The sequence below is a fragment of the Platichthys flesus genome, chromosome 22, assembly GCF_949316205.1.
Source record: "Platichthys flesus chromosome 22, fPlaFle2.1, whole genome shotgun sequence".
Taxonomy (NCBI): domain Eukaryota; kingdom Metazoa; phylum Chordata; class Actinopteri; order Pleuronectiformes; family Pleuronectidae; genus Platichthys; species Platichthys flesus.
The window spans coordinates 8,748,573-8,776,017 of record NC_084966.1 but is presented as its reverse complement, the minus strand read 5'-3'; the positions used below and the strand labels follow the sequence as shown (position 1 = coordinate 8,776,017).

Genomic DNA, 27,445 nt, shown 5'->3' with positions numbered 1-27,445 from the left:
CTGGTGTTGAGCATTTGGGTTCTTCTGAGGGAATATTGCTGATTGCTGATCCCTTAAAGATTACAGGTTTTTTTTGAGAGACGGAAATGGAAGCTATCCGCTCCGTCTCTCCTTCGTCAACACAGAGACGACTCCACGTCAAAAATCCAATGAAGGCAGACAAACGGCACTTGTTGCGAAGTACTCGCTGAAGAGACCTTGTCCTCGTCTTCACACGTCAACACCAGAGAGCTGGCTGCGCCTGTGCAATCCCATTGTCATGCCTCAGCGGCCTCTTTACCGCCTTTATGTATCTGTTTGCTTCCCCGAGGCGACAGGAATCGTCTGTGCTTAACACGGAGGAAGAGAGGAGTCCTCGTCGTCTCAGATCCCCACCCCCCTCCCCCCTCTCCCCTGTCTCTGTCTCTCTGCTTGCGGTTACTGCCACTGTTTGTCTAAATCATCAGAAGCGAGCTTGTCGTCTGTGAAGTCTGAAACGCCACACTTCTTCTGGTGTTTCTTTACGTCTCCAGGTCTGACCGTGTCTTCACTTGGCCACACACCCTATTGATTCACGCACCCCCCCCCCACACACACACACACACACACACACACACAAAGTCTATCCACTGTTGGATTAACAGCGGCCTTCAAGTCTATTTTGTCTCTACCCTGCAGCATACACCCAGCGGTTGACGGTTATGCAATTGTATTAGTTTCCTGTGAAAACAGAAACTTTATAGTTCCGGTGCTCTGTCAATACAAATAAGGCTGATGATGTCATGGTGATGGCACGAGGGTTGACTCCTTTTTAGGTCAAATGCAAATATTCTACCATGTTGCATAATGGGAATTGTTTTTGGGAGCTTAAACTCACACTTTTGACTACGGCATATGGTTGAGACCTTGCAACGTTATAGAGAAACCCAACAGATTCAACTGTGGAGAGTAAGAGATGTCCTGTTTGTTAATGGGAAGGAACCTCTTGACCCAATGTGGGCGGCCATATCTGTTTATACGGGTTTGGCTTGGCGATGTAGGAAGAACTTGTAACAGGGCCACTATAGGCAGTCCATTTAAAACCAGAACCAGTCCTTATATATTGATATCAAATCGGAGGTCAGTGTGCATTGTTTACAGTGAAAGTAGGTTGAAGTGACAACCTGAAATGATTCTGCCTTACGTCATTTGAATCAGGGAGAGGAAACTCTGTGACCACTCTTAAACAGATGGAATATAAAGAGCTATAACAATCCTCCCATCATGTGACCCTTTAGTTAACAAATGCAAAAACCTTTCTTGAGGAATTGAAGCGAAACGCTAGATAACAACAATATTTCTGAACAACAAGGATTGAAGCATTTTAAATGAAAATACTCGATCCCGAAATACATATGATAGATAAGTGATAACACACACAAAAAAAAAACAAGAGAAACATCTTCACAATGAAATAAATGTTTATTTGGCGAGTTTTCAAATAAAAGGAAATTGAGAGCACGACTTTAGTAGAATCACAATACTCTGCAAAACATTTCTGTAAAAAGGCCATTGTGGCTGCATTCTGGATGATCCGCAGTGACGGTTCCACCAAGCAACATGTGCGCTAATAGAGACGGAGAAAGGTCACGCGTGTCACATTCGGAGGTCCACGGCCACTGGTCACAGGTGGATTTGTAAGCCCGGCCAAACATTTGATTCGGCTCCACCCGGGCAGCAGTCACAGCCCCTCATCAGTGTACGCGAAAGTCACACAGTCAATCTGGGCCTCGCCGACGACTGAAGCCGAGACTTCAGAGGCGTGGAGCACACAGCCCCCCCCCCCCCCACCCCCACCCCCCCACCCCCCGACCGCTGAGGGTTATGATGTGGGGAGAGGGAATAAATGATGACGGCATCAAAGAGAGGCCTGCCTTCTGTGCGGCGCTCAGGCAGCCTCCTCCGGGCTCTCACCCCAGCTGCTCAGTCATGCTATGAGCTTGTTTTCACTGACATCCTGATATCACTGCAATCCATGACTTGCCTCATGCTCACGTGAGATGAACTTGACATTGAGATTGACACGATTACTACTGCAGCCTTTGCAACCTTTTCTATTTCTATTCCATTTTTTTTTTTACATTATCTAACACATAGGCTGTTGGAAAAAAAACTGGGAGAACTGCTATCATCTGTGTATAAAATAACAATTATACTAGAAAGGCAGAAGTCATTAATTGGGTTTGGAAAGATAAAGAACACTTAAAAGGATGTGTATAAAATGTTTCATTAATAATGTCCCGTGTCCAAGAGCATCATTGAGCATCCTAATGTCCTGGAACCCCAAATTAATTTCGGCTGCTTTAAATGAAAAGCCCAGTAGAATGATAGCCAGCGATACACCCTTATGCTAGAGAGGTGTTAATTGGAGCATGACTTAGTTATAGCCCCACGAAAGCCTTAAATGAGGAGGTCAGAGTGGATGGTTAGCACACACAGAATTTAACTCTGATAGATCAAGTCCTCTTAGCTCAACTGAACAATAGGCCTGTCATCCTACTTGATGATGTCTCATTCATTTTAAAAATACATATCTGCATCAATCTATTCCTACTCTGTGGCCGTCAGTGGGGGCGGACCAGTGTGCCCTTAGACTGTGACCTGAGTTGAACATTTCCTCTGCAGATGCACTACAGCAGTGGTCCGTAACTGGGTCAAGCTGTGGGAAAAACACGCTGCCGGATCATTTTGATAATTTAATAATTTTCATTTCAGCAAGACACAGACACTCGGCACAAGAGCTTACCTCTGTCATGGCAGCAACATTTACAGAATGTCTTCATGTTTAGCAGTTTTTCTCGAAAATAAACACACAACATTAATTTTGCAATCCTTTATATTAAGTTTAAATACAGAGATTCTATTTTGAGAAGTTGGGTCTGAAGATTGTGTCGATGGCCCAACAGACCTCTGAAATATGCAAAAATAACAGCTGATATGATTAAACTTAAACTTATTTAAACTAAAAATGAATTGTTTTCGCACCCCACACATGGGACATGGGGTTGTATGTCTTTCTCAACCTGGCCTGGGAGTTTGAGGGTTCTGTTCAGTGTCTTAGCTGTTCCTGGGACTGCAATTTTCTGGATAGAGTCTTTAGATGTGGTACCTGGGATCTGCTGGAGCCACTCTCCCAGTTTGGGGGTTACAGCCCCTAATGTTCCTACTACCACTGGGATCACAATGTATTTCACCTTCCACACCTGTTCTAGCTGTTCCTTTCAGACCTCGGTGCTTCTCCGTCTCCTCATGCTCCTTTTTTTCCTGATGTCACTATCTGCTGGGCTTGCCACATCTATCACTTGTTCTCAACCATCTAGAGTGGTATGTCCAATCAGGCCCGGGGCACCTCTAATCCATAATCAGCCCGTATTTTCCTGTACACTATCCCAGCCACTTGGTGTTATGCCTCTCGGTTTATGCCGTCCCAGCCTGAATCTTACACCATGCTACTATTTGCAGGGCGGTCTCAGGGGCATCTTTGCACAGCCTGCACCTTTGGTCTTGTCTGCTGTGGTAGACCCTATAGCCTCTATGGATCTTGTGTTCTTGCCATAATTGGGGCCGTTGTGCTGTCTGTCAGACCAGGCGTTAGTAGGATCTCTTGATATCATTCACTTCCTCTTTTTGTCGGTGGTACATGCTGTGCAGCTCGTCACTTGGGGCCATCTTCCTGATGTAGTCCTGGATTTTCATTGCCTCATCCTTGATAGTGGCTTTGACGCTCACTAGTCCTTTGCCTTGAACCCTATTCTTTCCATTCAGCAGACTTTTCAGGACTAGACTTACTCTGTGTAGGTATTTGACTGTGGCCGATTTCCTTGCAGCCTCCCCTTAGTTTCCATTTGCCTGTTATTTTGCTTCCTGGTAGATCTGGTTCTGGTGGTGTGGATCAGTAAGTTGATGTCTCATTCTCTACATGGACGTATGCTAAAAGTGGACGAGTTAAATCTTATGAAAAAACTATAAGACCTTCATTGCAGATAAACCATGTAGGAAGAACCCACAGTTCTAACTTTAATCCGAACCCATAACTCTGAATAAATAGCTCTGCACACATTGTTCAACATATTCACAATAACAACAAGCGACAGTGTATTGTAGACGTGTTGGAGGAGGACTCATTAATGGAAAGAAATACTTCTGAGGTAGACTCTGCAGCATCACCACAGGTCAAGCAAACAGCCCATTCCCAACAGGAAGGCTTAGAACGGGCACTGCAGTAGATGTAAACCCATGCAAAGCTCATACAGCATGTGAAAACAAACAAAAATATGTGGTCTGTGAAATAACCACAATACATCGGGAGCACGTCTGCACAGTGAAAGCACAAACCCAGTCTCTAAATTGCCAATTTAATAATTTCCTGAGTGTATAAGCTCTGCCGATGAGATAACAAAAACTGAACGTGGGGGGAAAAAAAGTTGATTCGGCCTTTATGAACGTTTTTATTAATGAAGTACAGCTTTCATCAAAACCAATTAAAAACCAATTCCATCGAAATGAGTGATGTGTAATTGAGCTTCCACACAGCTTGCCCCAAGGCCATGTATTGTGCTCATCCTGCCCTGAGCAGACAGCATGTCATGGACAAAGACTATGGAAAAGAAAAGGAATATTTTTTTTTTTTTCTTGGCATCACGGGGAGGTTCTGTGTGGCCTGTGCGAGACCCGGACCCCGGCTTTCTGGAGAAGCAGCCGGTGCCATGTCCCAAGCTCCATGCCAGAGCTGCCACAACCCCGCCGCTGCTTAAGGGTGATGGAGAGAATGCGGCAATCCATTGGCTGCAGGCTTAGTAAATTTCAGTCGGTGTAGTCCAATGGCAAACTAGAAAGAGAGTGAGAGAGAGAGAGAGGGAGAGAGAGAGAGAGAGCGAAAGAGAGAGAGACCTGGTTTCTCTATCACTAATCTCGTCCTCGCAATACACTCCCTGTATGAGAGCAATTAGATGCAGCACCGTTTCCAGTGCCTCTGCAGTGACTCATTGAAATATCTTCCGTGTTGATAAAGCTGCATCTCTATTCTGCCCCAGCACACACACACACACACACACGCAAACACACGCTCATACACGCACACACTCTCGCACAAACGCGCGCGTAAAGGACGTATAGTTGGGCTGCCTCCAGTGCATCGGGACTGCGCGTCTTACTTTGGATTTGCCGAGGAGCCGGCTGGACGTGGACTTTATTCTATCTTGTTTTTTTTTTGTCACCCTGCGTAGTGCGCATTTCGCCTGAAGTCGGGACTTACATAAAAAAGACTCGGACGGCGGGGATACAGGCTGAGGTAAGTGCGCCGGAGTCGAGCCCTCCAGCTTTTTTTATTTCCTTCCGAGAGGGAAAAGCAGACTTAAAAAAAACAAGCGGCCGAATTTGTGTGCGTCTCCAGGCGCTGACACCCCCCCCCCCCCCCCCTCCTCCTCCGCGTCCTCATCTGACGGCTTGTCCGGACGCCACTGGATGAATTCCCCCCCCCCCCCCCCAATGGCTCACGATCCACGGGGGGGGGGGGGGATTCATCCACCGACGTCCGTTGTTGAGCTCAGCTTAATAGTAATTATTTGTCAGTGTTATCACAACTTCTTTGGAAAATTAGAATCAATATGGAGTTATCATATCCCCCCCCCCCAAAAAAAAAAAAAAACCTGCTGCAGCTTTGGATTGTTCTTGCGCACTTGGTTGTGTCTAAATATGGAAGAAGGAAGGGATGATGAAAAAAAAAAAAGGGGGACCGCAGTGAGGAGGCTGTTAACGGGCGGCCGCATCTCACATCGCGCGTGGCATCGTGTTTGTGAATCGGTGTTTTCCTGCAACAATTCCCACTCGCTGGCGAAGCAACAGCCTCCGTTTACTTTAAAAGCAACAGGGCGACGCAGAGAAAGGCGACCCGTGAGGCGACGGCACGAAGCGCCTGCTCCCTCAAGATAGCAGAGCGTTTTAAAAGCCATTTCACACCTGCGTCCCCCGTCCCCCCCCCCCCCCCCACCACCCCACAACCACCCCACAACTCTTGTGTGTCTGAGTTGCGGCGGAGATGAGGCATCTTTCCCTCCTGCAGCTCCCAGCGCGCATCCCTATCCGGGCAGCCACAAGATGGTGGTGTGGATATCTGGATGTGGATTTTGAGGGGAAAGGGAAAAGGGGGGGGGGTTTGTGCCTTGCATGAATTTATGCAGCTATACACCGCTGCTGTGATTTGAAGCTTGTGTTCACACCGGGTGGCAGTTGTGCAAGTCTGCTCCGGCGGCAGGCTGCTGGTTTAGCTCGAGGTGACCTTGTGTGTGTGTGTGTGTGTTGTCATTCTCACAGCGGCTCCTGGACAAAAAAAATCACAACGTCCGGAGTGGCCTTTTAGGTTTTAAACTCGGTCCCCAGGGGGCCACGGAGACACAGGCCATACAATCTTACCCAAGAAAAGACAGGATCTCTCAGTGTGGGTGCGTGGGTGTTTTGGTGCCTAGAATAGGTGTTGGTGTGACCTCTCAAGCGTTTTAATTTTAATCCAGCTCTGGTCTTCATTGGTATTGTACGTGGGGTTCATAACTGATAATGAAATTAATCTCCGAGGAAATGGATTCCTGGAACGCTCTGAATATCTCGCTCCACTGCAGCTAAGCTTTGACTCATTCTGGTGTACAGCAAATGCTTCCATCCTTCGCCATCTTCAGTAGAGAGAAATACTGTGTGAGACACCATTTGAACATATAAGTCATTTTGAATTGGTTTGTGTTAGATAATGACTAAGAGAACAGGATGTGTCCATTGCTACGACATTTGCCCAGTGCAGTGCAGTCCCCCCGTCCAATCCCTCTTAAAACCCCAGCTCCCCTTCTGGCTTGTGATTGTTCCGCAGGAGTCCTGTTCTCTTTTTGACAAGCTGCACACTTCATCCAGGATGAAAGCCATGTCGTTCAAAATGAAAGTCAAACAATTGCAACACGCACACGGCATCGCGTAATCCACTCTCCCTGCGTGTTCTCAATATTATTGGAGATTGCTGAAAACAATGTCGTGCAGAAAATCGGTTTGAGTCTTTTTCTCTTTAATTTTTCATTCCATGGATACCCCAGTCTTCCTGGTTGCCTTTTACTAATAAAAAAACAAATATGGTGTAGAAATCAATCTGAACAAACTGTTTTACTTTGGTCCATTACTGTGCGTTATTACAAATGCAGGCCTCCCATCGCACAGAGCAACACGTTCATCTGACAGTGAGGACATGTGGGTGTCAAGCAGGCAGCTGTTTTCCTATGCGTCTGGATCATATACACATAAACTCAAGACTGATATGTCCTGTTGTATGCCAGTCTCTCTCTCTCTCTCTCTCTCTCTCTCTCTCTCTCTCTCTCTCTCTCTCTCTCTCTCTCTCTCTCTCTCTCTCTCTCTCTCTCTCTCTCTCTCTCTCTCTCTCTCTCTCTCTCTCTCTCTCTCTCTCTCTCTCTCTCTCACAAAATTCCAGGAGGCCTGTTTGCTGCAGTAACCGACAAAGACTTGCTGTAAAGAGAATCACACAGATCTGTCCCCTATATGTTTAATCTTTAATCATGCTGTATTTGGCTCACAGAGGACAGTGTTCAGCAGGCTCAGATGTACTTTTTGTTCTTTAAACAAATGTGTTAATGTTATTCTTTATGAAAAGTACTGCATATGCATGGGTTTAGTAGCTTGAGCTGGTTTGAGGCTGTGTTTGACTTGCTTGTAAATGTGAGGTAAATATGTATATATATATATATATATATCGGTTCTCTATTAGTCATTCATCACAGTTACATAGTCATCAGGGGCAATTAGGGGTTCGTGTCATGCTCAACAACACTTCAGCATGTGGACTGGAGGAGCCGGCGATCGAACCATCGACCTTCCGATGATGGATGATGCCTTTTAACCCCTGAGCAACAGGTGCCTCATGTGTCTGTCAGTGAAAAGCACGGACTCTTAAGCAGCGTGGGCAGAATATGTGAGAGGCGAATCCAGGGAGGGTGAAATAGCTAAACAGACTGAAATTACTTCTTAGGAAAACAACTAACTGTGGTTATGTTGAGTCAGTCTGTTACTACCTTCTCTGCTTAAAGCAAACTGAACTTGATCAAACTATGCTTTATATTCTACCTCAGGCCTGTGAGCAGGCACAACACCTGACCCCCTTTTGATCATTAACAGAGCCAAAATATAGACAACATCTTTTAAATGTTGCAATCAGGATAAAACTGAACTGGTTCGCTGACGCCACTGCATACTGTTCAAATGACGCATTCAGTGGTGCTGCCCGTCATGCACATTATGTACATTTTCTTTGTTTATCTAAATATTATACGACATTTTTTCTTGCAAGTTAATCTAGCTTTTTAATTGTAAATTTTAGTCTTTATCTTTAGCCTACTATCTGTTGATGCTGATGATGGGAGTTGTGTCTTTTCCAACGTCCACAGCACATTTCTCTGGGGCTATATTTGATGAGGTAAGTGGTTAACATCTAGTCATTATCTATACGGCTTGTCTTTTGAGGGTGCTGGGGGTAGTTGGAGCCAATCCCAGCTGACACTTGACAAAAGGCAGGGTAGACCCTAGACAGGACGCCAGCGCATCACAGGGCCAACATAGAGAGACAAACAACCATTCAACGTGCCGTCAACGTGGTAAACAAAAAATCTATATACTTCCTCAATTTGTCCCTTAGTTTTAGATTTGTCTTGATGGTCAATGCTCAGATTTTAGGGTTTTGTTGTGCATTTGGACCAGAAGCTCTGCCGGCACCCTTAGGCTCAACCACAGTAAACGGTTTGAATCTCTCTTTGTTGTTCACTTTCTGCTGCCTTATTGAGTTTGGCCACATCATACCCCCCCCCCCCCCCCCCCCTTTTCGTACTTTACAAAAACAACTTCAGTCCTTGAATTTGCAGATGACACAATGGTCATCTCCCGCATTTCAGATAGTGATGACCCTTGCATGCAGATGTTTCTTCGGGGCTCTCCTGGGGCTCAGCAGGCTCAACAATTGTGGAATTGACAGTGAACTTCAAGAGGAGCGCTACCCGCTGCCTCAGGAGATGCGGATCCGGTACTACACTGCAATCATTGACTCCGTTCTCTGAACATCCATCACTGTCTGGTTTGGATTTGACGGTAAACAAGACAAATACAGACTACGAAGGACAGTCAGGATGCTGTATAGAGATGTGTATACATTCATATACAAAACAACACTACATTACTCACACACAAAACCGTGGTGTTGCTAGTGGATGGATGGATTGATGGATTATTAGGTTTTTACGTGCATTAGGCCTCACCTCGCTGCTTTTTCAATTGCGAACTTAATTTACTGTAAACATTGTTCATGGCCCTCCGAAGATAATGTGGACAGGGTGACGCATGGAGGATTCAGGATCTGAAATGTGTAAGTGGTGTGTAAAAGAAAAAGTGTGGTAATGTTAAGTATTTTGTACATAGTAGACTCAATGCGAGGAAAAATACCATGCTTTGGACCTGTAGTCTATATGAGTCTATTTGAGTTTAAATATTACCTGTCTAGAGGATTATCTAGGTGTATGATGGCATTCGGTTGCTAACATTTGCATTATTCATCACCTTTCCCTATGATACACCAAGCCTCGGTAAATTCTTCTGCTTAAGATTTGATGATTTCCTGAAAGCTTCCTCCTTCATTCGCTGACTTCTAAGCTTTGTTCTGTGAAACAACAAAATCATAGATAGACTAAAACCTCCTACATCAATATATTCCTTTGATTGGATGTGGATTACCACTACATTTGCTGTAAATGACATGTGTGGGTCAAATACATCCGTCTCTTTTGATTGTCAGGTCAAAAATAACCTCCCGAGCGGAAAGCGATCCACATGAAGGTGTTATAATGAGGAAATGAAAGGGCATCTCAGTCTCATTAAAATGTTAAGAGACATTGAAAACCTAGAAATTGCTGCCGGAACTGATTTCCTCTTTGCTGAGAGCAAGAAGGACAAGGGGAATGAAAGTGTAAGCATGCAGGTTGGTTTTTATTTGTGGGAAACATCATTGGCCAGTAGAGGACATTTCACAAAGAGAGAGGCGTTGCACCACTTGCAAGGTGGCTTAGCAATTAAAACTGTGGAATCCAGAACTGGCCACCTGGGACTCCTGTGGGTGTGTGGAGTTTGCATGAACTGCCTGTGTTTGGCTGCTTCCTCTGAATGTCTCTTCCATAGTCCAAAAATATGCAGTTTGATGGAGACTCCAAATTGCCTGCAGGGTCTAATCGTGTCTTCTACACTGTGTGACATTGAATTTGCTCAAGACCTATGGCCGCTTAGTGAAGGATGTGCAGGTACCGATCACAGATTGATATGTGAATGTAAAGGCTGGGTTATGCTTGAGGTGAACTGGTTCACACCGAGTGGCATCTGACCTTATCTGAAGGCAAAAGTTTCTTCCTGTGCCGAACTGATCATACTCAAAGGGAGGGCGTTCAGATGGGGACAGCCCCTCAAGTGCTCTAAGCTCGGAAGCAGAGAACTCTCTTTCTTTTGCATTCTGTTGTTTTTCAGACTCATGCTTTATGCATGTGACCCAGGCTGTGCCCGGTTAGTCTTAGCACACTCTGTGTTCTGCAAATATGAAAAGATAGTTTCAAGAAATCTCTTGTCCATCATGGTCCGAATGATTCTTCACAATGTTTTATATCATTAAAAGCATATATACATACATACATACATACATATGTAAAAATGGGAAAAACCTATGCACAAACACAACTGCAAATGTTATAATAAATATATTATTTATACGTAGCTAATTATGAACCGCAATAGTTCAAAGTGTATGTGACATTTTCCCGTTAAGCGGACAGGGCGCCTCTGACAGGATCATTTTTATAATGATTGAAATGCAAATGACAGTGAGCGCCTTCATTGGTATTCATGGGCCTTATCCCCTGCAATCATTAAGGGTGGGAACAATGTTTCGCAATCTCCTGTGTGTGCGTCTGCCAAGGAGAGCCACGCAGCACGCTCCCCATTCAGCCCGAGCCGTCTGAAGGACAGTTTATCATAAACCGCTGCACTAGAATAAATACTGTACACCGTGTCAGTTTATCACAGAAACATTTACAAGCACATAACCTCAGTGAACAATATGTGGCAATTTGAGCTGCACAAAGCCTCGCTGCATTCACCTCTTTTACCGTTTTACCAATTCTGTGCTGCCAGGTGGCTGCGTTATTTATATCAAAGTGCATTTTATCTCTATATAAACCCACTTGCAGACAAACAGCCAACGATCAAGAGCCTCTCGTTGCTCTTGTTGTTTGGATATCTACAGTATATGTATATGTAATTATTTTCCATACAGTCAGCTGTCTTATATGAATACTGTTCTATAGTAATATATATCCATAACATACTGTACATTAAGTTGCCTGATGAGTCAACAGACACGTCTCTTTCTTTTGTTATTTATATGAGCGGGAAGCATTTGAGCTTTGCAGTGTCCTTATTAGTATGCAAATGTGTTGAATGTAATCAGTGGAGAAAGAAGAAGCTTTGGGGTAAATATTAAGATTTATCGTTTTCTGTTCTTGGGCTTGTGTGTTCACCTGTAACAATCCCAAATGGACACAATTGTGTTTTCAATTTACTGTGGTTTCACAAGAGTGAAAGACAAAGGAGGCCTAAGTAATGTTAATTTAGTAACCTGGGATTTTTCAAATTTTACGGTTGTTGTTTCCAGGGTTGTTGCAGTTTTTCTTACTGTCTAGTGATGTCAAGAAAATACCCAGAACCAGTCGGTTAAGGTTTTGAGACTTTCCGATATTGTGTTGTGCTTAACACAAATTGTGACATTCTTAGATGTGAGCTTAATGGGCGAACATAGCTGTAACTGTTGTTAAGCTAAAAGGAGAAAAGTACTTTGGGTCTATCTTGTGGCCCATTGATTAATCAATACTTATTAGTTGGATCGATCCACTACAGGTGTAAAGACTGAGTATGTGAACTGAGGACCCAAAGACACAACTTCCACTTTCCAGTTTCCCCAAAAAAGGATTAAAAAAGCCTCCTCTAATCCCACTATTCATCCATATATGCTGATTTTATATATTAAGATATTAAAATGGTATTGATATTACCTACCCAAGCATCTATGTACTTGAGCATGAATGCAGACTTCCATTCGTCATGCATTTAAAAAATGATTTGAAGTATTTGATGGGCTTTTTGCAACTAAATACTGTGTATCTACAGTAAATGATAGCATAGTCTACATTAACCGGATTATCTGTCATTGAAAACTAATCAGAATTGTTATATAAACACAAGTCAGTATGCGTCCTTCTTCCTATGCACTGTCGTTCCTTTTAGTTTTGACCAGAGCACTGTAGTTGTGTAAAATATGGTGAATATGGTTGGCGTCTCAATCCCAGTCTCCCCGTATTCTGCGTGCCAAAGTATCCCTGGAAAAAGTAATCAACCCCGGCCGTGTATGACTGATGTATGATAGGGAAAGTATGCACTGAGCCGCCCCACCCTGGACAGTCTGTAGTTGGGTGAACAAAAGCTCTTGTTACTATTTGAGGATATAATAAAGTAGTCGGCTCTATTGTTAGTTTGTTAGTTTTGCTGAGGGAAACCACATCACACAACAAATGTTATTCTAGTAGGAGGCTGGATCAAAATGGACAAGTGCCCCGGACCCTCAGGGGACCTAAGTGCTCCATGTCCAGTTAGTTTGTCATGGTTTGAGTGCCTCAAGATAATGTATATTATGATTTGTCGCTATATAAATATACCTTTGTTATTTTATTATATACAGTACTTCATGTGATTACATGGTGTATCTTACTACATCAAATAGAAATCACCAAGTAACCACAAACAACCCTATGAACCATGACCCTTATTTCAAAATAATTGTGTCAGTTTCCACTCTTATGTAGACAATTCAGAAAAGCAAGCTACTTCCTCTTCACTCTAATAATAATAATAATATGCTTAAATACAAACCACGGGTTGGTTCTTTATTTTCCCAACATACAGTCAAATATCATAGCAGAATTTGGGATTTGCCTTTGCACCATGAACAAAAATAAGATCTCTTGTTTGAGCTTTCAGAGAGGGGGTTCATTTTGAGGACTTGTGACCAAATCCTTGTCCAGTTGAGAACCCTTAACTCTCTCAGCAACGTATCGCCACCTAAGGACTGATCTAAATGACTTTTAAATGTCAACAGTGTCTGTGTGCTCCTGGGGGGGAAAAAAAAAATCAGGAGTGATATTGACTGTAACGTCACAGTCAGTTTAATCAATACCTGAACAACTCTGTCTCGGAGGTACTGACACTTTGTGGAGCCGCTCCATTAACAGTGTATCAGACCGAGACTTGGTGGACCATGTTTGCTTGGGTTCAAACAAGCCTGCGGTCTTTATTTCACTTTAACACACAACAGTATTTACTGTGGAATGTCCTCCGGGATCTGTCACATGGTCTATTGAGACACTCACTGACAGCACATGATCATGGGACAGAATCTGTTTGCTTACAGCCTCAGAAGATTTTGTTTGTCTTAAAACATAATTTTCTTTGTGAAATGATTTTGAAAAGGAACTGCCTGGAGATTTGAAGATATGTTACCCGTCTTGAATTTATCAAGTATTTTTATGAATATTTAGCATGTTGAAGTTTATTCTGATGTCACATACCTTTTAGTCACGGATTGCATTTCGATAATGGAGGGTAAAATGCAGAAAATGGCTCTCCTTTATAACACGTAGGATTTGTGCACATTAACAAAACCGCATTTGAAACCGGTATTGAGAACATGCACTGTCAGCTGCATGTTCTCCTCATGTCTGCGTGGGCTATCTCTCCCACTTCCTTCCACGGTCCCAATGCAGGTTAGGTTGACTGATGACTGAATTGCCCGTAGGTGTGAATGTGACTGTGAATGTTTGACTGTCAGCTCGGGTTGGTTCCAGCCTCCCCTGACAGCTCTGAAAGGGCATGGCTAATTAAATAGATGGTTTTAATGTCGCGGCTGATCGGCGTACATTTCACAATAAGCCTTTTGCATGACTGTAGCTAAATCCCGGCAAGCTCAGATAAACACACAACTTTAGGTACAAGGTGATTCAATAGAGCTGTGTGACATGTAAGCTGTTTCCCCATTCTGGGGCTGCAGCCTGTGGAGGCCGCATTTGAAAACTGATTGCATCTCAGAAAAGATATTAGTCTGAATGAGTTCTATCTTCCCAGAGAAACGCCCCAACAGGTCGATCCGACCAGCTTTGGTGACAAATGTTTTCTAATGTACTGGCGCTAGCTAGCACAGAAGGAACCTCCTTTCTGTTTGGCCTTTGCCTTCCACACGGCCCAAGGGGACCTAAATTGGGACACAGCCAGTGTTCGCCCTATCCCATTAAATCACTTTACAGGTCATAATAGTGAGATATTGTACTTCTATCACGACTGCTGCAAAACAGATGTGAGGTGTGGAGCACTTCTCCGATGAGAACATGGAACCTTGTCTTTTCCTCTGTATCTCCGGAAAAGGAGAAAATCAAACTGAGATTTGCACGTATGCTCAAGAAGGTGTGACAGTCTGCTCTCAGTGCCATGACAGACAGATACGGGGCCAGTTAAGGACTGGTTTAGACTGAGAAGCTTGATTATGCCCCCTACACTTGCATATGGAGATATATATTTGCAAAGTTACAAGAAAGATTAAACCAAGTCCAGCAACTGTTGTCATAAGTATAGATTTTATTATGCTGGCATTGAGAGCACTGGAAATCTGTTGGATCACAGTGAAAGCTGAGCCATCTGTAGCTGATCAACCACATGGCATCATGATGTCACCCATGTGTTCTGGCCCATAATCACACTTTGCTCTTTTTTTTTTGGTCAAAATGTAATAAATCTCCTCAGTATCTTCAATTTGTTCTTTACCATACCAGCTTGCAGTGTATTCTGGGTATTCTCCCTTCAAGCTGGAGGCGTGCAGCTGCCTGCTCTGCCACTTACAGTGCGGCAGAAAAAAGTTCCAGGGATATTTTCTGTAGGAAATCCAGACGTGGGTGCAGCAGTGTCAGGGATTTGAAAAAATACATATATTTCTTCTCGAACATGTTTTTAGTTTTGTTTTTCTTCTTGAAAATGCCTTTTCTTCTCACTGGCAGCTCCACAACATTGTTAGCAAAGCAGAAATTATGAGACATTTTTGCTTCAGTTTCTACCAGTTCTCAGCAGGTGTCATTGATCGTTACCATGGAAACACCTCTAAAGGTTCTGAAATAAGCTTGAGTATAGGATGGCATATCTTTTATATACATATATATATGTATATATGTAATTAAGTCGTCATAGCAGCCGGTACATTTGAATACAATAAAATACAATACAATAGAATAAAAAGTTTTTTTATTTTATTTTATTCTATTGTATTGTATTTTATTGACGACTTAATTTCCCTTCGGGGATGAATAAAGTAATCTATCTATCTATCTATGTGTGTGTGTGTGTGTGTGTGTGTGTGTGTGTGTATCTACAAAATATTACAATACATGCAATACAATATAAAATCTTAATAATTCCTTCTTTTCATAGCTTTTTCACTCCACAGTAGGAAGTAGTGCTGAGTTAATAATTGGGTCTGCTTTCAGAGCTGGATAAATACACAGTTGGTAATATGTACAGCAGGACAGTTAATATACCGTGTACATATTCATTGTGATGACGTGTAATCCAATGCAGCAGTGTGTGCACCTGATGGGTTCATAATAGTTTTGGGACAACAATAGAGTTCTATTGAACAAAGAAATATGACACACTTTGATAGACACAGAATCCTTGTCATGGTTTTCCGATGTTAAGTTTCCACCTTAGGTTTTTTAGTACCTCCTCGTGTTTCTTGTACGTCCCTGTGTGTATGTTTGTTTGATTTGTTTCTGTGTTTCATGTTGTCACACTCTGTGTTCTGTTTCCTGTTTTATTGTGTAGTTTCTGTTCCTAGTGTGTTTTCTTGCTTCACTTCCTGTCTGTGATCGTCTGCACCAGTCCTCATGTGTTCCACCTGTGTCCAATTGCCCCTGTCTTCCCTGTGTGTGTATATGAGTCTCTGTGCTCCCCTTTGTCCTCGTCCGGTCCTCGTTGTTATGTCGTGTCGTGTTTGTCCTGATCTCCCGTGCTTCCTCTCCTGTGCTTCTGGTTTTGCCTCGTCTCCTGAGCTCCCGTCATCTGCTTCTCTTTTTTTGCCTTAAGTTGATTTTTCTGTTAAAGACTTATCTTCATTAAAGAAGACACTTTTTGTTAATACTCTGCTTCTTGGTCCAACTGCTTCCTAAATCCTGACAATCCTTGGTAGAAGAAGACAGTGCTCTAAAAATGTGGTTTGGTCTAAAGCACAATAAAAGCATAATAAAAAAAAAAATGCATGCATGCATGCAAATATATTTTGAAACTTGTAATGTTTTCAACCATGTTTGATAACTTCATTGTTGCCATACTAAGTGGAAAAGTGTGACACTGCAAAACTGTCTCTGAGGTGTTTCTCAGGTGCTTGTATGTGTTCATGTTCATCCCAACAATTTGCCCTTCACTGTCATATTAAGTATTAATCCTCCCCATTTATTGCCACTTTGATTTCTATGTAAAGCATTTCAACATCTGTTGTTTTTAGAAGTGCTCGATAAATTTCACTGTAACTCAGTCCCTAACCTGACCCATATTAAAACATTATAGAAGTCTCATCGGAGGCTGGGAAATAATGTAAACGTGGGTTTTGTATTACTGTCCATTACAAGCATTCCTACTGGACGTAAAACATGGACACACATGTAGAAAATAAGACAGACGTCTAGACAAAGGCCAGTTTGATTATATTACTTTTAAGCTGCACTCTTAAAGACATCAAGTCTTATATCTACAGAAAGAAAAATTCCACAGTGTCGGGGCCATTACTCAAATGCATTACCTGTCATCTCACACTGATTACTGTATTGTAAGAACACCTTTATCTTGTTATTTTTCTTTCTTGCAGCACAATTGCTTCTAGCCATAAACTACATTTCCTTTTATTATATATAAAGGCTCAGAGTCTTGAGGCTCAGAGTCTCAATCGACTTGTGACTCTGAGCCTCAAGACAGCCAATCAAAATGTCTAACATGTCAGAAATTCAGCAACTGATCAGACCTCAGACACAGCTGTGAAGTCATGTGACTCAGGAAACGCGTCACAATTGGGCTCACATCGCACAGTGTATTTGACTTGGCTCGGTGACATGCTGGCAATGTGAGGTAGAAGCAGGTCAAAGATGGATCAAGCTGCAAATTAATCCTGATATGAAATAGAGGCTATTGTAAAGAGTGTAGAACGGATGTGATGTGGGTCATTCCTATGGATTTGGTCAGCGGCCTTACAGGAGCATCTGAGACCATATATAGATGGACTGGAGATGACTTGCTGAGGGAGACGAGTAGGGAATTACAGTAGCCAAGTCTACATGATGTGTGGCAGAAAGATTTGTGAGAGTAAATTTTCTTGTTAACCATCCAGGCTTGGTGAAAGAAAGATTAGTCTGTACTGTCAAAACATGTAAGTTGACAGTACAGGCGTCCGCAGCAACAGAGCTTACTGCAGGCTGCTGTACCTGCTTATTGTGTGACATAACAGTGGATTCCATCGCTCAGTCATAATCCATATACTCTCTGTATCATTGCGTATATAAAAACATGTTAGAAGCTGTACATGTGGGAAACGAGATAAAACGGATACAGAAGTAGAGAAGATTAGGTTTTAGGTTTAGGTTAAGCTATATCTTTTTTTGTCGCCAAATGATTGTATAGTAAACCTATATATGGAGTACATTAAATATATATATAACCACTGTAGTAAAGTTTTGGGAAACAAGCTAGGACCGGAGCAGGTGACTTGGGAGCCTATAGTGTTTACAACTGTCTGAATTCCTGGGCTTTTGTCTCACTGGGAAAACTTTTACCTCATTATTTGACTACACTAATAATTCATATTTGACAACAAATAAGGAAAAGCCAGCAGGTCCCCTTCACTGATATATCATAATGTTATGTTATTATACAATGTAGCAAAGTGACCATGTACTTCAGTCCTTGCAGCCACCTTGTCCTACCCTTGCTCCAACATACTAAGACACAATAAAGCTTTACCAGGGTGATATTAAACTCGGCCAGCTTCTGGAACGCTGCCACACCCAATGCATGACACTGAATTTCCAGCAGGCATTTTTCTCATCACTTGTGTGTTCCCAGGCAGACAGTCTCAGGCCCACAAGACAAATCCCCGCTGCTAGTCGGGAGCAGCTTGAATCCTCCCTGTTTTCGGTTCCGCTAATCCTTGTTTGAAAACTGTTTCGTTTAAATGTCTTGCTTGCAAAGATTGGCGTGTACTTTGACTCTTTAAGCAGAATTCATGTAATTTATTCATGCAGCTTTTTCATTTATATTTGATATCAGAAAGGAGTCAGTGCCGGTCATCGTGCGATTCAATTATTGATTTGGCCCGAATTTAAGTGGCACACAGTATTTATTTATTTATTTATGTGAGTAAGGGGGACAGTTAATCGACATTTTTCAACTGGATCACTCAGGTGTGAGATTTCCCCCCCCACCCAAACCACTTAAAATGAGAAAAAGATATATACATATATATATATATATCTAAGTAATATATTAAGGCTTGGGGGCAGTGGAATGAGGCGAGAGCTCCATCAGGAAATTGAATAATGGGGCTGCATGCCATCTGGTTTTGATGCAATTGTCCATGAGACCCCCCCGAGCCCACAAAGCAGATTTCTAATTGAAATTATAGGAGCCGGGGAGTTATCTGTCATCAAATTGTTTCAACCAATCTCATGACTTCGACAGGCCGCCACTAGCTTTGCAATTAGTTTTTAGATATAATTCACCATTGCTTCAGCTGTAGCATAGACTGCCAGCTCAAAATAGCCTTTAAGATTTGCTAACTACGCCTGGCTAATTTGCAGAAATTAACATCTCGAAACAATGACTTCAATACAACATTTCAAGGCTTGTCCAACATGACAATGTGGGTGGATAGGGAAGTCTTAGTGCTGTCTCTTAAAAAACTAAATAAAGCAACTTAATTTATTTGCACACATGTATATTAATATATCCAACATTGTCTAATCATAAACTCCTTGCAATAACATTTTTTTCAGTCATTCATTGTGTTGCTGCCATCTCACTTGAGTGATGAGCCGACAGGTGACCGCAAGCCAGCTGCTTTGCTTTAAAACTAAGCAATCAGCAGACTTCTCTTTTTTATTTTTCTATTCACAGTTTCAGAATCACAAATGCCTTTAATTTACCACAATGAGACTGCGATTTATTTGTGTTGTAGAAGAGATAACTAATAGCAAAGTTTACTAAGGACAAGAGGGCTGCAATTGATCAGAGTCATGGTGCCTTTTAACCTGTGCCCAGAGGGTTACATTTTCCCCCGACAGTTTGTCGGTCAGTTCTCAGCATGGTTATGCAAAGGTTACTGAACCAAGCATGTTCTCAGCATGGTTATGCAAAGGTTACTGAACCAAATCTCCATGAAACGGGGTGGAAGTATGGGACATTAGCCAAAACGAAGCCATTTCCTTTTGGTGTAGATCTGGCCAAAGGCTCTGAGCCAGGAATATGTTATCTCTGTCTTTACCATTGCAAGATAGGGCTTTTTTTTTTTTTTTTTTACCAATTTCCAAGGAAATAATGCCAGAAAAAAATAAAAGAATAATAAAAAAAGAAAACCAGGGTAATGATATCTACGACCGTGAGCAATTTGATGTGGATCTAATTCTAGCAGATTTAAATGAGGTTTCAGAAGGCGGAGGGCTTTACTCAGTTGCTCTTCAGTAGTAAATACTGCTAGAAACCTGCATCTACCATTACTGTGCAGCTGAGAGGTTTCAATTTAAGTATGCTGTTTGGACTTGGTAAAGGTATTTTCTCTATCAAATACAGTTCTAGCGCCGAATGCCTTTTGCGTTGGTGCGAGGCAAGACCTGCTGAGCTTGTACACTGTGAATTTGAACATGGATGGTATCTGTTAAATAAGTGTGGTGTAGTTTAAATCTAAAATACAAATCTCAGCAGAGAGCTCTCATAGAAAATAAAGGAAATCATGTGTTCTAGAGACCATAAATGTCTCAAGTGTACTGACGGTACAGTCTTTAATTTATCCTCTGGCGACCAAAGATTTCATGGCAGTTTCATGGCAATATATCCAATGTTTTGGAGTCATCAATAAAATTTGACCTCACTTGTATTAATAAATGTGTCCTCAAGGCACCACGGATTTGGAAATTTAAAATATTGGCAATCCATTCTGTTTGTGTCAAGACTTAATCCAAGTGGTTGACCAACACTATTAAGCATTGATGAGCAAACACGTCCAATTACTGTCGTACAACTTCTATATGGATAAGGGGATTACAATAATTACTCATAATGGTATATTCAATCACCTGTTTGCTTTCTTTTTGTTCTCTCAGGATTTCCCACCAAGCTGGAGCCCAGGTAACCCAAGACCCGCCCCCAGGCTCTCTCTTGTTTCTGGACAAGGGAGTCACCCAGCAGCAGTCGGTCTCCATGCAGACTCTCAGGATGGGGAGCTTTAAGAAAGCTGCTTCGTTTGGCCGGGGCTCCCTCTCTCAGTTCAAAGTCTGAAGAGGAGCAGCGTCTCGGTGGAGTGGCCGGGGTTGCGCCTAGGACCCGAGGTTGACCTCGACCCCAACCTGCCAGGCTCGAGCTCAGCACAACAGTAGCATGTCAGTGCCCAGAGGACATTCATGGATGCACTGCTCCACAGCCAAGGCCAACCCCTTGCTGTGGTTAGGGCTGATGTCCATCTGTGTGGCCACTGTTCAGGCCCAGCAGCACCCAGTGGTCACCACCAATTATGGGAAATTGCGGGGAGTGAAGGTTACATTACCCAATGAAATCCTGGGACCAGTGGAGCAGTACTTGGGGATCCCATATGCACTGGCGCCGACAGGGGAGCGGAGGTTTCAGCCGCCAGAGTCCCCCATGTCCTGGCCGGGCATCAGGAATGCTACCCAGTTTGCCCCAGTTTGTCCTCAGTTCTTAGAGGACCGCTTTTTGCTCAATGACATGCTCCCTGTGTGGTTCACAGCCAACTTGGATACACTGGTCACCTATGTGCAGGAGCAGAGTGAGGACTGCCTTTACCTGAACATCTACGTCCCCACGGAGGACGGTAGGTCAACCGACTCTGTCCTCTCTCTGTCATGTCCCTCCTGTGTTTTTGTTGTTCGGCACTTGCTTGTGCAGGTCGATCCTGAACTTGAGGCAGAATATTACAGGATGGTATACACAACTATTTGTCTGCTACAATTCCAGCAGTACTTGACAAAGCTGTGATTTGTGTTGTGATACCCACTGGTGCGGAATCATGTTGTGTTTATATTATCTCCATTGTTTTAAGTGACAATAAGTAAACAAATACTACAATTTCAATTACACATCACTCTGAATTAAATAATTGTAATAATAGCGGTTCAGGCCAGTATGAACAAATTAAGGCCAGGCACTAGAAGACGCACAGTTAATTACCTGTAAACGTGTTTAATGTACACATCTTCAATGCTAAATCCATCGGTTGCTGCTACAGACACAGCAGAGTTTCTCCTCTTAACACTGTTTTCAATCATTCATCATGTTTCATACTTTCTACCCTGTTGTTTTGCAAATTGTGGGTCATTTGCCATCAGTGTCAATGTCTCAAACGAAAAGATTGCCAGGAAATGGACGGACCTTTTTTATCGACAGCACAAACACGCATTAATTAAATAGAAATGCTTTTAATTTTCCGTCTGTGAATGCAAGAAAGGTCCTCTTCCACCCTGCCTGCTCAGCTGTCAGTCTAACATGCACAATCGACACAAAAAGGAGGGAAGGAACACTGATGACATTTCCGCGAAGAGCTTTTGTTCTTCCGTTTACGAACAAAAAAAAACGTATTACCGATACATTTTAAAACCACTTTCAGTAGAGATTTTTGTCCGAATCTTTTGGTCAAAGGTACTTTATTCTAAAAACGTATATTTAACATACGGGGTATAATTATACATGCTTTTTTCAAAAGTGGTTTCCTTGTAATTACCTTCCTAAAAGATGAAGGAGAGGAAATGCAGAGCCTCTTGTCAAAGTGCTGAGGGCCCCGACTGTCCAAACTCTGCTTTGTATTAAGATTTGAGTGCTAGTCATCTATAAGTGATGTATAATCAAATAAAAAGCAGCACACATTGTGGGGTTCGGTAAGGCTCATCTACAATGGTTTACGTTCTCCACGCTCTCGTGTGAGCCAGCACTCGTGACTTGGAGTTGCACTTGTAACGGACGAGCGCTGCACCCGTTCCACTCGGCTCTACAGCAGTCTCAGTGTTTGTCCTTTGTGTGTTGAACATAACCTGGAGTGTCGGAGGGTTGGAGGGTCGGGGGGGGGCAGGCTGTTTTAAGAAGCAGCGGGACAGTGTGGAAGGACGGTGAGGCACGTTGAACGTGTGTGTCTGGCTAAGATCCTTGACAGCTCCGTGCTAAATTTAGTTTGAGCTCTTGAGTACATGGTAGATTAAAAAGTGCAGGAGAGGGATAATCTCACAATCCTTCATCGGTGCAGAGTCGGGGGGGCTTTTCTCACATGATTCAATATCGAAAAAAAAAAAATGGAAAGAAAGACAAAACAACACAGAAATATTGTTCTCCACCGGCAACAATTAATCCGTGCTTAAGAATCCTGCATTGTATAACACAATTTGTTTGTGTGTCCCTTTTATATGCCTTTCCCACTGACAATGGCCAATAGTAGTGTAAGCTGGTAATATCATTTTTTTTCCCCATGGGCCTGGGTTATTCCCTTTTTGCCGTCCATGCCAAGCTGTGCCGACCGACATTTCCATTACAGCCTCACAGCAGACAGTGGCCGTGCCTGCTGGGGTGGCGTGCTGCTCTGGTCCTGCAGGGACAAACCAAGGCCAGCGTGTCATGATCTCCCTTGTCTTGTGCAGCTGTGTGGCTAGAGACAGTTGTTTATCCCTCCGTGACTGTGCAGCTCAGATGAAGGCCCGTGGTACGAGTGCACTGTCATATTTAAGCCCTATTCAACTGTTGCTGTGCTGTTATTCAATACACACGCGGCTCTTATTTTGGTCGGTGATCTCAAGGGCAGAGGTCACACCGTGTTAAGCCTTATGAGACACAACTGTGATTTGTGATTATGAGCTACACAAATCAAATTTGTGATTACCGTTTGATTGATCTCCGCACCTCAAACAGGCTGTGAGAGCAATTATTTCCTCCTTTACCCCCTCCTGTGGTTTCCAAACTGCTCCTCAGGCAATGTGCTGTGGTATGACATGCTCCAGCCCAACCAACGAATCCCACTGGTGATACAAGATTTATCGTTTTATTCCTCATCATCACAATTAAATGGAAAAACCACACCAAAGCTTTTGCTTAGTGCAGTGTAAAACTGTCAACATGCAACAACTGCCGCAGTCACCTACTTAGCAAGGGGCGGGGCGCTCTCTCGCTCCCACAGCCGGCGCGTGTGAATAATCAACCGCGTCAAAATAAACACAGGTTCCTTCACAACAATTCGTATGAATAAATAAACGGCACTGAAACATGAATAACTAATTACTCAAGCTATTGCCTCCAACACATGCTATCATTGTAAACAACCTTACCTTGCAGTGTACACTCGCGCCAGTGTGCACATGGAATGTCAGCATGCCTACCAACCCTCCCAGAAAATCATTGGAACAATAATCTGTAAATCAGTCGATGCATAATATTGTGTGAGGGTTCACTGAGGGTTTAGATACCTCTTAAGAGTCATTATCAGATGTAGTTTGGTCAAAGTTCAGCTTCGGATGGAAACCTTGATGTCCAGTGGATACAGTGGCTTTGTTTACCTCGACGAGAGAAGCAGGCAGTGGCTTTTAATCTCTAATTCCCCCCCCTCTTCCTGAATGCAAAGACAACCTGCAAAGGTTAACAGTGTTTTTAAAAATAGCTATTATCAATTGACATGACTCTCGCTGCACTGTTGTTTCGGTGCTGTGGTAAATGTGCATTTCTCTGAGTGCTTCACGTTCAAGTGCATGGTTGTAATTGCGGGTGAGGTGGAGGCTGCAAGTGCTTACACTCTACTGTGTGGTGTTATTTGTGCCTCACTGAATTGCAGTACTTTGGTGATGATAAGCGTAACTGTGGTATTCCTTGTATTTGCTACTAAGAACAACAGAGGCAAAAATGTCACATTATTTACCCACTAAACTATTTGTCAATTTTAAATCATTTTTTTTTTGCCCACATTATGAAAATTTATGCTGATACTAAAGATTTTCAAATACATATGATTTATATGTCATGATATATAATTGATCATGTTTATTATCATTTACGTAATTTTTGAGTAATTGAAAAAGCTTGATTGGCTGTGGTGGTAGTGGTCTGTGTGATGATCTGCAGTGAATGGCCTTTTGTGTGTGTGCGTGTGCGTTTGTGTGTGTCTGTTTGAACACTCACATTTATTTACATATTAATTGAAGGTGCTGGAAGTCAGATCCGTCTAGCCCACGTTAAGCCCCAGTCAAAGGGAAATGACAGGGGTGTGAGAGAGAATAATAACTTTGAATAAATTCGAACGCGGTGAATATTTAACTCAGGTCTCACTGTGGCCTCACGTGAGTTGAATGTCCACCACGACCGTCTTCCCATGTGGCCAACATGAACTGCGATGGCCAAACCGGATTGTGCTTCAGTTAGTTTCAGACGCGGGCAAACACGACTCAACCCTTGTGGCTCCAAGTTGTTTGTGGAAATGCACCTTTATGTAATTTTACAACTCATTCTATAGGTTTGCTACAAATTTGCTTGATGGAAAATCTTGATTAATTTTTAATAAAAAAAGGGACTGTTAATTTTGGGACCACTTCTAATGTATGTGTGAAACCGACTCACACATGATCATTCGAACATTGTTGTTGGTGTCACATGAAACACAGTTCCACCTCTATTCATCCGTCCAATAGGGTTTGCAATTTCCTTTTTCTTTTTTATATGAGCAGGTATTGAAACACACTGCGTAAGTCGAGACAGCCCTGTGTCAATAAGCTATTTTTAATGGATATTTAATGGATTTTGTTTAAAGCAACGGGAGTGTGTTTGGAGGTAAGGCGAACCTGCAGGAAACCCACATCACACAGGCTTGAGTGCACATTAAAAACCACCCAAAGTGGAGTTACTAGGTTTCTACCTGAAAATGGTATGGTATGATAAATGGACCAAAGAGGACCCTGTAGGTGCAGATAATGTACTGAATTCCATTTTATCTATCACAACATTTCCTTTTATGACTCTTTTATCCGTCCGTACCGACTCTTTTATTTTGCAAAAAATAATATGTCCCCACAGTCTGAGCTCAGTGGGAGTGACATGTCCGTCCCAGTTAGAGCTCCCCTCACTGCCCATCATCTTTATATCCTCCATGTTGGCCTTTTCAGAAAGCTGGTTTAATGTCAAAATATCCCGCCAGCCGAGGATCAGGGACAGATTTATAGTTTTCCTGCACCTCAAGTGGGTTGGCAGATTAAGCAATTCCTATTCTTTGTCATCTGATTTGAGTCGAAAGGGGAAATCCACTTTGGCCTGCTCCAGGGACGCTGAAATGTCTGTATTCTCATAGCCTTTGAAATTTGCTGCTCAATCCACAGGCCCACCACACATGGCTGTGCCGCTGAAACGCTCAAGTGCTCATATAATTTGTGCGTATAAGGAAAGTGTGATAGTAAGGGAGGCTAGTTGTAATTCCTACCAATTAGCCTCTGCATTTAAACTGGTGTAACTTACCTCCGAATTTGAATTTGTAATTACACTAATGCCTATCTGTGTGTGGAATGCATATCTCATGAAACGCTCAACCCACCCACTTCACACTTGGCGCGTGTGTTCTAAATTGCCTGAGAAAGTGAAGAGCAGAGTTTAAAGCAATTTGACATGCATAGTTTCAATATGAATACATTGGATGTTAGGCAGTGTGCCTTAAAGGGATAGTTCATGGGTAAACCACCTATAAATATCACCATTGCAGATAAACCAGGTAGGATGAAGGTTAAGTTTTCTAACATCACCTTTTTTGAGGAGGACTCACCAATGCCAAGCAATGATTCAGACTTAGGTGCATTGCCACACACCCAGCAAAACAGACCGGTTCAGATAAGGTTCTGCATTTGTGAGATTTAAATCACACAACTGGTGGTTCCGGTTGAAGTCTTTAAATGTACAACACGGTGCACTGATAAGCCACCAAATTGAAAACACTTGCATGCGGCTGCACTGATCGGTGTATCTGTATTAGTGTGTGTGTGTGATGTTGAGGCGGCGAGGCCGGCTTTATCGGCCTCTGCAGCGGCTGCAGTTGGACTGGGGAGGTGGCCTGCTGCTGTTGAGTGAATTAATCAGAGTGAAGATGTTTTCCTCAGGGGGCTTTCTCCGAGAGGGAGACAATAGCGCGGGCGGCCCCGTCTTCATTTTTTAATTGTCGACATCTCCTGGATTCGTTCTGTTTTACTGCTCTACACTTGGCTCAAATGTGAGACCCAGCGTGGTGCCTGTTTCTTTCATATTCCCTTCCACGGGCACTACCGGCAGCTTAATGTTTCAGCTCCAGCTCTGATTTATTCCGAGCTTGCGAACCAAAAGACATTTTCGGGCTTTTTGTGCAGTGTTGGAGAAAGCTGTTCCTTAAATTAAAATAGTCTTTGCTCCACTTTGCTGGGCAAAGATGAAATGAGGTAAACCGAGGGAAAACTGACAGAGGAAATAGCTCTAAGACTGGATTTTTTTTCTTCCTAGGCACTGCTGTTCAGTTTATTCACCTGCGTCTCCATGCCAAACACATCAAGTGGTTATGTAATTTTGTTGGGTGTGTAGTCAGCACTTCCACTTTATTGGTGAACCCTATATAGTCCAAGTTTGTGCTTGACTCACAGTCTCCCTGATGTGTAATAAGAAATAAAGTCAACTCACATCAACTTATATTTTCCACTGGGTGTAATTAAGGTTTTAGAAAATTGTGTATAACTATTAAAGATAGAAAGCATAATTTGATGGGATAATTACAATAATTTGTTATAAGATAATGTTGATTTTACTGATGAAAAAAAAAAAGAAGACATATCTTATTCTCTTAATACATTTATGAGCATGCATTTTGTTTACTTTATTAAATTTCTGATTTGTTTTGATTTAGGTATTCATAGTATTCCCACTGGAGTTTTTGCTGTGGTGAAAATGAAAACAATACAAACAGTTGATTGAGTTTGAAAAGAGTAACTTACTCCAGCATTACGTTTTCAGACTTTAATTA

At 42.7% G+C, this 27,445-nt stretch overlaps 1 protein-coding gene across 1 annotated transcript in view; it reads left to right on the top strand.

The window, feature by feature from the left end:
• The first annotated feature begins 4,987 nt into the window (after window positions 1-4,987).
• nlgn4xa (neuroligin 4 X-linked a) overlaps window positions 4,988-27,445 on the top strand; it is an 83,629-nt gene continuing 61,171 nt past the window's right edge. The window contains exons 1-2 of the mRNA XM_062381100.1: window positions 4,988-5,308; window positions 20,544-21,268. Coding sequence (XP_062237084.1) covers window positions 20,818-21,268 — 451 coding nt within the window. The 5' untranslated portion in view covers window positions 4,988-5,308; window positions 20,544-20,817. The remainder of the gene's footprint in view (window positions 5,309-20,543; window positions 21,269-27,445) is intronic.